General features: G+C 37.2%; 1 protein-coding gene across 1 annotated transcript in view; it reads right to left on the bottom strand.

Annotated features, from left to right (window-relative positions):
• The window catches only part of BMP2K (BMP2 inducible kinase), a 142,762-nt gene that overhangs the window by 41,800 nt on the left and 88,899 nt on the right, over positions 1–12,063 (bottom strand). Inside the window, exons 9-11 of the mRNA XM_011941794.1 lie at positions 11,382–11,461; positions 7,137–7,300; positions 561–838 (exon numbers count right to left, since the gene is read on the bottom strand). Of these exons, the coding sequence (XP_011797184.1) occupies positions 561–838; positions 7,137–7,300; positions 11,382–11,461 (522 nt within the window). The remainder of the gene's footprint in view (positions 1–560; positions 839–7,136; positions 7,301–11,381; positions 11,462–12,063) is intronic.

Genomic DNA, 12,063 nt, shown 5'->3' with positions numbered 1-12,063 from the left:
GCTACCAAAACACATTTACCACCTTTTCCTAGAAGATAAAGACACAAGAAGTGACTTCTAACCAAGACCAATTACACTAAATCTACACTCTCCTTTTATCTCCCCTCCAGTGGTGTCCTCTGGGCATCCCATGGTACCACCTACTTACCACCCTCCACTCTGGATCTATCAGCCAAAACCAGGAGGGTGACAAAAATCTAAGACAATGTTACTTCTGCAAAGCCTAATATCACCTTTCCAACAACAGCATTATTAGTCTGTGAACTCAAAATGTAACCTCAGATAATATTCATCATAAACTGCAGTACTTATTTGTGAATACTAAATGTTTCCGATGAACATTCTTTTCTTTATAAGGCCACAATGCAACCTATTTTAGAGTATTCTTAAGTATTTCACTGATCGCAAATTAAATATTATTTCATAATCAGAAAATTGGGGAAAGTGTTTACTCAAATCTAGAGTTCAAGGCGCCCATGATACAAAAAGGAATTCACTGATAATCAATTTGCTGCATCAATTTCACACTACTTCCATATCTAAAGAAACAAAAAAATTACCTGCTGCATATAAGCATCCTGAAGTAGGTGGTGGTGGTGGTTGTGGTGGTGGTGGTGGTGGTGCTGCTGCTGCTGGTGGTGGTGCTGCTGCTGCTGCTGCTGCTGCTGCTGCTGTTGCTGTTGCTGCTGCTGGTGAGGATGACGATGCTGTAAATGGAGTTGCTGTAATCTCCAATCTCCCTGCTGTAGTTGCTGGAGTACTCTATGCTGCTGTGGTGGTTGTTGAGGAGGTCCCTGACCCAGTAAAATTTCAGGGCCATTTCCAGGTCTTAGCGCCCCTAAAGACAAGGTCCCAAACACTTACATTAACACACTAATGATTTCAATTAAAAAGCTGGATTTCAACATGCTCATCTCAATAGTAATTTAACTAAGGCATTTATATCCTTATTTATAATACAGAAACTTCCATATGCATAGAGTTTATAGGGATTTACTTTAATTATAAGTACTGAAGAAGCTTAATTTTGTCATCTACAACTCTGAACAAAAGTCAACATCTTAGAAACACTTCATGTTTCATGCTTCGGCTCTCCATGAACACAATATCCATGTTAGTTTGTTCTACACTGCTCAACTATATCATGTACTATCATGAGTATGTATCATTACCAAAACAATTCTCAGTCTAGAATGCCATTTTCCACCTACTGAAATTCTTATTCTTTAAAGTTTAGCTCAAATGTCTCTTCCTTGTTCCTTCGACTAGCACTTCCACTCAGTTTATTCCATTTTAGTCTGTCTTGTACATACACGGCTATTTCCTAACCAGGGACCCTGAGAGAAAAGATGATGACTTACTCATCTGTTAAGAGTCCCAAAAAACCTTTTATACAAAAGATGATTAATAAATGCTCACTGTAATGAATCTATTAACACTGTCTCCTAAACGGATATTTATTCATAAGCTCCATTAATTATACCCTAGGCAAATCCTATATATAAACTTTAAAAATTAACTAAAAAGTAAGATATACACTTAATGCAATACACTAAGACACTATAATTTCTATATTCTCCTCTAACTTACCCTATATTCAAATGGAACTGTTCAATCCTAGAGGATAAAAAGAGAGGGGAGAGAGTGCAAGGAGGGAGACAAGGGTTCTTTTTTCATCAGTGTTAGTATCCTCAAATTTCCTCAGACCTAAGTACAACAGCTTTATGAACATAGTTTTATAACTATTTCTAACTTTTCTACTTATAAGGAAATGCATGTTCATTTTAACTATCCTTGAAAATACTTATAAAAATGTAAGTTAAAAAATGAAAATCACAAATCCACCACACAGATACAACCATTATTAGCCTTTTAAGTGTATTTCTTTCCAGGTGAAAGAGTATTAAAATAACTACTCAAAAATCATTCACTCTGAAATTTTTTTTTAATTGACAAATAATAAGTGTACATATTCATGGGGTACAAATTGATGTTTTAATACATATTTTGCAAAGTGATCAGATCAGGGTAATTAGCAAAAGCATCATCGCAAGCATCGTCTTTTTTTGTGTGTTAGGAACACTCAACATTCTCTTTCTACCTATTTGAAATTATACAAAATATTGTTAACTAGTCATTCTAAGCGGTAGAGAATACTAGGATTTATTCTTCCTATCCGGCTAAAATTTTATATCCTTTAGTAAATCCCTCCCTACCCCTCACTTCCCCTATCCTTCCAGCCTTTAGTATCTTTTATCTCCTTGAAAATTTAATAACAGTAAGTAACTTTAATAACTTTATAATAAGTAACTTTAACAACAACCTAAGTAACTTATAGGTTAAAAAAGAAATAACAAAAGGGTCAACGTAGAGCTCAGGCTGTGGCTTCAAAGAGTGAAAGCCCCAACCTTTTTAGCAGCTTCCATTTGGTGTTGAGCCTGTGGGTGCACAGAAGTCAAGAATTGAGGTTTGGGAACCTCAGTCTAGATTTCAGAAGATATATGGAAACGCCTGGATGCGCAAGCAAAAGTTTGCTGCAGGGGTAGGGCCCTTACGGGGAACCTCTGCTAGGGCAGTACAGAAGGGAAATGTGGGGTCAGAGTCCCCACAGAGTCTCTACTGGGGCACTGCCTAGTGTAGCTGTGAGAAGAGGGCCACCATCCTCCAGAACCCAGAATGGTAGATCCACCTACAGCTTGCACCATACGCCTAAAAAAGCTGCAGACACTCAACGGCCAGCCCATGAAAGCAGCCGGGAGAGACGCTGTACCCTGCAAAGCCACAGAGGCGGAGCTGCCCAAGATCATGGGAATCCACCTTTTGCATCAGCATGTCCTGGATGTGAGACCTGGAGTCAAAGGAGATCATTTTGGAGCTTTTAAATGTGACCACCCCACTGGATTTCAGACTTGTATGGGCTCCGTAACCCCTTTGTTTCGGCCAATTTCTCCCGTTTGGAATGGCTATATTTACCCAATACCTGTATCCGCATTGTATCTATGAAGTAACTAGCTTGCTTTTGATTTTACAGGCTCATAGGTGGAAGGGACTTGCCTCGTCTCAGATGAGACCTTGGACTGTGGACTTTTGGGTTAATGCTGAAATGAGTTATGACTTTGGGGGACTGTTGGGAAGGCATGATTGGTTTTGAAATGTGAGGACACGAGATTTGGAGGGGTCAGGGGTGGAATGATATGGTTTGGCCTTGTCCCCACCCAAGTCACAACTTGAATCGTATCTCACAGAATTCCCACATTGTAGGAAGGACCCAAGGGAAGGTAACTGAATCATGGGGGCCAGTTTTTCTTGTGATAGTGAATAAGTCTCATGAGATCTGACGGGTTTATCAGGGGTTTCTGCTTTTGCTTCTTCCTCATTTTCTCTTGCTGCCACCATGTAAGTGCCTTTCACCACTTGCCATGATTCTGAGGCCTCCCCAGCCATGTAGAACTACAAGTCCAATTAAACCTCTTTTTGTTCCCAGTTTCTGGAATGTCTTTATCAGCAGCATGAAAACGAACTAATACGTATATATAGTATGACTCCTTTTATTTTATTTTATTTACTTACTATTTTTGAGACAGAGTCTTGGCTCTGTTGCCCAGCCTGGAGTGCAGTGGCATGATCTCGGCTCACTGCAATCTCCGCCTCCTGGGCTCAAGTGATTCTTGTGCGTCAGCCTCCCAAGTAGCTGGGATTACAGGCATGTGCCACCACGCCCAGATAATTTTTGTATTTTTAGTAGAGATGAGGTTTTGCCATGTTGGCCAGGCTGGTCTTGAACTCCTGGCCTCAAGTGATCCACCCACCTCGGCCTCCCAAAGTGTTGGGATTACAGGCAGTGAGCCACTATGTCCGGCCTCCATTTATTTTAAATACAACATGAATTATTTATATCTGTATATATACATGTAAAAACATAAAAAAGGACTGGGAAGATGAACATTAAACACTGCTGGTTAACTCTGGGAAGAAAATGGAGGGAGATGTTCACATTTTCACTGAATACTACTGTATAATCCGAATATTTTAAAATACAATACTCGTGTTAATTTTTGTATTCTTTTTAAAGGGTGAAGAAATGTTAAAAAAAATGCACTTATCAGGGGAAAAAGAGGAACATTTTTCCAACTTAAGCTGAAAGCATGTAAGAAAGAGAAACATGGCCCCTGACATCAGGAGTAGGCCTGGCAATCACAGCTAATTGGTGCTCTCCTGTTGAATAATCTCATACAACATTAGACAAGGCCACTACGATTGTGATGGATCAAAACAAGACCACTCCAAAATCACATTTGAACAGCGACAAAACCATGAACATTGTCCAAACCCCAAAAATGTCTCAACATCTTTAGCTACTGAGGCTTTAGCTTCCTTCCTTCTAGACAAAATTTATATTAAGAAACCTAAACATATCATAACACCGTTTCATTTTTATTTTTATTTTTTTTTGACACAGAGTCTCATTCTGTTGCCCAGGCTGGTGTGCAGCAGTGCAATCTTGGCTCACTGCAATCTCTACCTACTAGGTCCAAGGGATCCTCCGCACCTCAGCCTCCGGAGTAGCTGGGACTACAGGTGAGCACCATGCAATCTTGGCTCACTGCAATCTCTACCTACTAGGTCCAAGGGATCCTCCGCACCTCAGCCTCCGGAGTAGCTGGGACTACAGGTGAGCACCACCACGTCATTGCTCAGGCTGGTCTTGAACTCCTGGCCTCAAGCAATCCGACCTGCCTTGGCCTCCCAAAGTGCTGGGATTACAAGCGTGAGCCACTACACCCCGCTTCATATGCCCTCTTTTTGACAGTATGCAATAGTATGCAATACAGAGCAAAGCCTACTTCCTTTCTTCCTTCTCTTTTTTTTTTTTTTTTAGATAAGGTCTTGCCCTGTCACCCAGGCTGCAATGGTGCAATCACAGTCACTCTACCTTTGAATCCCTGGGCTCAAGTGATCATCCTACCTCAGCCTCCTGAGTTGCTGGGACAACAGGAATGAACCACCCTGCCTAGCTAATTCTTTATTTTTTGTAGAGATGGGGTCTCACTATGTTCCCCAAGCTGGTCTCAAATTCCTGGCCTCAAGTGATCCTCCCACCTCAGCCTCCCAAAGTGCTGGGATTACAGGCATGAGTCAGCATGCCTGGCCTCCCACTTCCTTATAGCCTCTCCAAAATTACCCAAAACAAGTCCAAATCCTTTAATATGTCTTTTCAAGCACCATCTTCCTGAGACACCCCACAGATCTGAATAGTTTAGGAGTAATAAATATAACTTGTTCAACAACAAGTGTGTTTCTAGTGTTCTTTGACTGAAGGACACTAATGCATGATAAATAAGACTGATAGGACCTCCAACCCAAAAAGCTATAAAAAAGACAAACTAACATTGAATGTTTACTATGAGACAAAATTTTCATAGATATCACACCTTATTTACTCCTCATAACAGGAAAAGTAGTTGTTATTCCATTTTACGTAAGAGAACAGTGGGGTTAAGAAATAATTAAATAGGAATTAAATACAAATGATTTCAAATTCACATTGTTTTCCCTTTTCCATGGAATACTCCTCCAATTATTGTACCTGATAACCAAAGAAGTACATAGCAATATGCCAGATAAAACAGGATGGGTGCAGTCACTCACGCCTTTAATCCTAGCACTTTGGGAGGCCAAGATGGGAGGATTGCTTGAGCCCAGAAGTTCAAGACCAGCCTGGGAAGCATAGGAAGCATAGGGAGACCCAATTCTAAATCTATGAAAAAAAAACTAAAAAATTAGCAGGCATGGTGACCTACACCAATAGCCCTAGCTACTCAAGAGGCTGAGGTAGGAGGAACGCTTGAGCCTGGGAGGTACAAATGCAGTAGCATGATCATGGAGTGCCACTGCATTCCAGCCTGGGTGACAGAGTAAAACCCTGTCTCAAAAATAAACAAATAGTAAATAAATAAATAAATAGGTCAGGTGCGGTGGCTCGGCACTTTGGGAGGCCGAGGTGGGTGGATCACCTGAGGTCAGGAGTTTGAGACCAGCCTGGCCAACTTGGTGAAACCCCATCTCTACTAAAAATACAAAAATTAGCTGGGCATGGTAGCAGTTGCCTGTAATCCCAGCTGCTTGTGAGGCTGAGGCAGGAGAATTGCTTGAACCCAGGAGGCGGGAGGTTGCAGTGAGCTGAGATGGTGCCATTGCACTCCAGCCTGGGGGACAAGAGTGAGACTTCGTCTCAAAGAAAAATAAAAAATAAAAATAAACATTACCTTTCCTGAACATATACTTTACTTGATAACAGTAGTTAACAGTTAACATTTATCAAAGGCATATCATGTATCAGGTATCACATTAAACAGCCATTTAATCTTCCCAATAATCCTATTAAGACAGGTACTAGTACTTTTAGAAGCTGTATTAAAAAACGGGAGAAATAGGACTCAAATCAGGTCCGTGAGACTCAAAATGTAGGCTCTTAACCATTAGAGTATCCCATTAAAAACATTTTAACATTAAAACACGACAGATTGATCACGAAATAAAGTGCAAAACAGGATTTCTTTAAGGTGAGTCTTCAGGTTATACCCCCAGATCCTTGAGTAAGTAGGGATATTTCTTTGGGGAAAAAAATTTTTTTTAAAATACCACACTGTACCATCATGCTTAGGAGATACTTTAGATGAGTAAATTTTTCTCAAAATCAGGTAAGTTTTTATGTTGTAATGTCCACTGCACCAAGACTTTAGGTGCAATGCAAAGACATATAACTTTGTAAGACTAGTGTTTCAACTTTCTTTCTTTCTCATAAAACATAGACTTTTTCCATACCTTTGAACTTTATTTCCAACTTCAAACCCTACTACTTGATGACTCTAGGGATAAGAGTTTGTATTTATAGTATCAAAGCAAATTGTGAGTTTTTTGTACTATACTTTCATATTGCCAGTAACTTCCCTTTGCCTACAACAATTGAATTGCTGAGAAACCAACCGAATTTAGTAGACATCAGCAGAAAGTTTCGGAAAGCATTATGTTATCTGCTTTACAATATTAACGATCACCTGAGGTCAGGAAATCAAACCATAAAAGGTTTATTTACATTAACCTTTAAGAGGATGAGATTGGCAGGGCTCTATTACCTTTTGGTCTATGGTTACCGAATTCACCAGGAGCAAGGACTTTAACAGGTGTTGCTGAACTTTGAATGGTCAGCACACTGGGAGTGGCAGTAGTAGTAGAGTTGGCCTTTGGTCTTTGTCTTGGTGCAATTGAGGTTTCTGTTGGTCCAATGGTATCTGTTATTCTACAACAGAAGAATATATTTCATTCTAAATATTGGGATTATTTCTAATTTACTATTTATTCTATAAAGCATCCAACAGATGCATTTTAACTATTACTGATAATCACATTAGTCCTCACCTTTCTCCTAAGACTCATTTTCAAGTATCAAATGTTTAATAAAGATAGAAAAACAAATAAAACTAACAATTTTCCTTAAAACAGTACACAACCATTCATAGTCTGCTATCAAAACCAGCAGAAAAAGAACACAGTCCCAGAAATTGCTCTTAAGGAGATGAAACGATACTGAAAGGAAATAAACAGAAACCTTTTAATAAGGTTTTGGACAAAACTGGGAGCCACTCTCTGAACTTGTCAGGGAAATAAAAATAAGAAACAACAAGGAATAATCTCCCTTTGCTTGGACTCCAAGGCATAAAAAAAGAAAAGACTGTGGCCTAGGGCATGTTAAGCAAAATAAGCCAAAACTTTTAATAGGTGCCACCTGCTCACATTCAACTTACTCTTTAACTTTGCTTTACTCAGAACACAAAATGGAAAGCATATAAAATTTATCCCACTAGGACTTAGTTTAGGCCCCAGATGTGGGTAGTTAAGCGGTAAACACAGTTTTGAAATCAAGAGACCATAAATATGATGTGAGAAGACATCGACATTTGCTTTTTTTTAAAAAAAGAAAAAGAAAAAAGGTAAAATCTTTATATATTTATCAACTTGCTTGCTTTCTATAAATTAAGTACAAAACTTCAAATACTTGTTAATAGGACCATATGTTCACCTTCCAACAGGATTCACAATAAAATATCATTATTAAATCCCCCTTACACATTTTCAAGTGAATACTTAAAATTTTTACATACATATGATTTATGAAGCACACATCTGCTGCATTTACATCTATCAACAAGTGCACAAATCCAGTTATTTCCCAGTATCTGTATGTACCACAAGAGGGAACCCTACTAACAACTATCTTTCCAAGAGGAACAAAAAAAACGTGACACAGAATCAAAAGATCTTAGAATTACATGTATGCTGTTTTCTGAAAATAATACTAATGCTCTAGATGGGATGGGGATGGTAAAAGACATGAAAATTGAACTAATAGGCCAAATATATATATATATATTATATACACACACACACATATATATATACACACTGTATATCTGTATATATACATATAATCGGTATATATATAAAAAATCAATTATATCTTGTTTTAATGATAATCAAGTATTTACTGCCACTGAATTATTGATGCGCCATTACAACCAATGCTATACTCCCTAAGCTCAAGTAATTTGGGGGAAATATTGTACACAATCTCTCTGTTTAACTATCCATTCTGTATTAAGTGGCTAGTACAGGCCAGACCTGACATTGCCTTGTTGCTGATGTAAACCCTCTTTAGAGATTCACAACACACATAGGCACAGCAAAAGCCCTAAGAAGCGTATTAAAAGTCTGTATAGTTTGTTCACTCTGATGTCTCCTGTTTTACCAAAGCGCTAATATGTATTGTACATTTACTGATATCCAGCAAAAACACTGCACAACACCCTGTCCTCAAAGAATTTACAGTATACCTAGGAAGACAGGGCACATGTTAGTGGAAATGTAAAAAATGTAAGATAGTAAAAATCATCAGTGCCAAGCTAGTGCTGTCAAGAGTTTATGGAGATGTAATTGTACTTTTAACCTAATCTGGCTACAGGAGTCTTTAGGTAGAAACTGGGGTTGAAAATTTTCTTAATAAGTTTGATTTCATTAGGTAGTGACGGAGAAACCAGGTATTCTATGTGAAGGAATGGGAAGAAAATGCCTGGGCAGATTGGCACAGGGAGATACAAAATTGACTGAAGTTAAAAACAGTAATCATTGCATCAATACTGCCTCATAGTCTCATTTTCACTATTACAACAGTCACAGAGCTGTTTTTCTGCTTCCCTTCTTTCTCCTCGCCATCACCTGAACAAAATCATTGTAATTTTCCTAAAACTCAGACTCACACTCTCCTGCTTAAAATCCTTCAATGTTTCCATCTGCCAGGCCAGTGATTCTCAGTGTCTCCATCTTTAAGACACGTCAGATAAATTTCACATCTTAAACCATACCAAGAGCAGATGCAAAGTTCAGGGAGATGAGAGCGACCTTTTAAGAAGGCAAAGAGTACCACAGATTGAAGACAGCTGAAAAACCCACAGGTGCTTTTTGAAAACATGTTAATGAAACCGCTAGTAAATAATTTCTCCTCCCAAAATATGCTCTTTACATGAAAAAAACTAAATTTTTTAATATTAAGCTTTGTATACATTTAGATTTTTTCAAGTTTTCACTAATATTCATAGACTAAATTTATATTAACCAATAAGTACCAATCAACCTTATTTTTTAATATACATAATGTTCAGATTTAACATACTATAAATAAGCACTGTGAATTTTAATAGTACTATTTCATTGTCTTGTAACTCTACAGCTAGAACTTGCATTAGGGTGAAAAGAAAATCAAATCATCATTCTTGTTCAGCTGACTTATGCTTTTTTAAAAAAGTCTGCACCTACTTTCTCAAAGATTTATTTACTAATTATTTTAAAAAACAGAAGTCACAATAAAATTCAACTGACAAATCCTACAATAATCCCTAATTACCACTCAACTATAACAGTGGATGCTACTTAAAGCTACGTCATAGATAAGATCGATTGTTGGTCAAGCTGGATTCCTGCAGGTTAGATATAACTTTACACCTTCATCTCTTCTCAAAAGAATATTTTGAAATTCAAGTGAAGGAAGATATTTTTAGAGTAACACCATTTTTGAAAATAAGTCATTCACGAATGAAATTTTAACATTTATAAGTAACAGATCATTTACAACACATGTCACAACCAAGTCTCAAAGAGTAGAACTGACTAGAAGGTTGAAAATTAACTGACCTATAGGCCAAAGTCCAAATTTCTCAGCATGATATATAAACAAAGTTGTTCATGACGGGCATTTATCTACCTCCTGTATATGTCCCCCTTTGTCCTAGTCTTGTAGTTTCACAAGGGTCATTCTTGCCTAAACTGCCTGCCAGCTATAATTTCACTCCCCACCCTTCCAGGTGATTGACTATTCACCATTCAAGGAGGAGTGCAGCAACTCCCACCCGCAGGGAAAGCATTCTTCATGTGCTCCTGTTTCTCTGTTCCCAGTCTTTCCCTTCCTCCACACTCTCAAAGTAGCCTAATATCTATCAGGTTGTAATTGTTTACTTGTCAATTAGAATGTGAACTCCTTGGAAATAAAAACTGCTTTTTTTCCTTTGTGTTTCAATTGTCTATATCTTGCATATAAAAAGCATATGAACAAATATATTTTTGTATTGGGTAAACAAACTTTGCATAAATAACATACAATACAAAATTGCTGTGACCAAGAAATCTCCCCAAATATTATACCTGTCTGATAATCTAAGATACAATCGTGCTTATTAACTTTTAAATTCAAAAAAGTGTGAGGTGGGTAAAAATCAGTCATTAACAGATTCAGTCTTAACCTACATAATATAGTTCAAACTTATTATTAATAATATAATAAATACTCTGAAAAATAAGATTGAAAACATATTTACCAGCCTTAAAAAGTATTATAGTTATAACCACTCATTACAAATTCTACAAAGTACATACATATTCTATATATTCTAGTTGCCTGTAAGAGCTATTTTTTTCTTTTCTTAAATTTAAAAAATAAACATACTATCTATAAACTGAAAACACAGTGTTTCCTAAATTAGAGTTGCTATGTGATGAAAATGACAATCCCTGTCCAAAAAAAAGACCTACTCTAACATCATCAATCACTTGTCATTGAGTGAACAGTTCCAGTGAGATGATGCCAAATCCTTTATCTAATATTTTTAAAAGATTATTTTGTATTTGCTATCTCAATTATACCACATACAATAAGCAACACATCATCTTTTGTGGATGAAGATGATATTTAATGAATTATACTTGCTAGGATTAAAAACAAAACCTATCATTTTTTTTTAATGCCTTTTCAATTTTAACATAGTTTTGCCTACCTGGCTTTTATTTGGCTTTTCCTAGCAGCTGCTTCACTAGCAGTCATCGGTTCAGGAAGAGCTGAAGGAATAGAAGAATTCTTGGAAGGAAAAAAATAAAACTTCTCATTTTAGTTTTTTAATTGCAGAAAGTTTTTGTAATCTATGGATATATTATTGAACTTTAAAAGTACTATGAGACGCTATTACTATCACATCAGATACCTATAAATTGTTCACCAGATCTAATCTGCAAATATCACTACATGTTACACAAATGTCAATTTCATATTCATGTGCCATAGAAACCTTGGAAAATAAGCAGAACACCATTGTGTCCATTTATAAGTGGGTAAATCTTGAGTGAAAAGAAAGATTATATTACACTTGTAAATCAATGACTATTTTGCATTTTGGAAAAAGCAACAAACACCAAGGATAAGAATCAAGTGTTGTTTCTACATACTACAGATAATTTTCAAGACACTGATTGTAAGGCCTGGAAAATGAGGGCGGAAGGCCTTGTTCATTTGTTTATACTCAATGTTTAGTTCATTGTAGGTACTCAATAAATACTTGCTGAGTAAATGTCGAATGAGTCTACTTATCTACTTTTAGAACTGCAAAGCTTTCAGCTTCAACAGAGAAAATAATACATCAATATGGCAAGGGCTTCAAAAAAAAGAAAGGCACCACATTCCTT

The sequence above is a fragment of the Colobus angolensis genome, unplaced genomic scaffold (assembly GCF_000951035.1).
Source record: "Colobus angolensis palliatus isolate OR3802 unplaced genomic scaffold, Cang.pa_1.0 Scaffold200, whole genome shotgun sequence".
NCBI lineage: Eukaryota > Metazoa > Chordata > Mammalia > Primates > Cercopithecidae > Colobus > Colobus angolensis.
The sequence above is the reverse complement of the archived record's forward strand: the minus strand, read 5'-3'. Positions and strand labels throughout refer to the sequence as shown.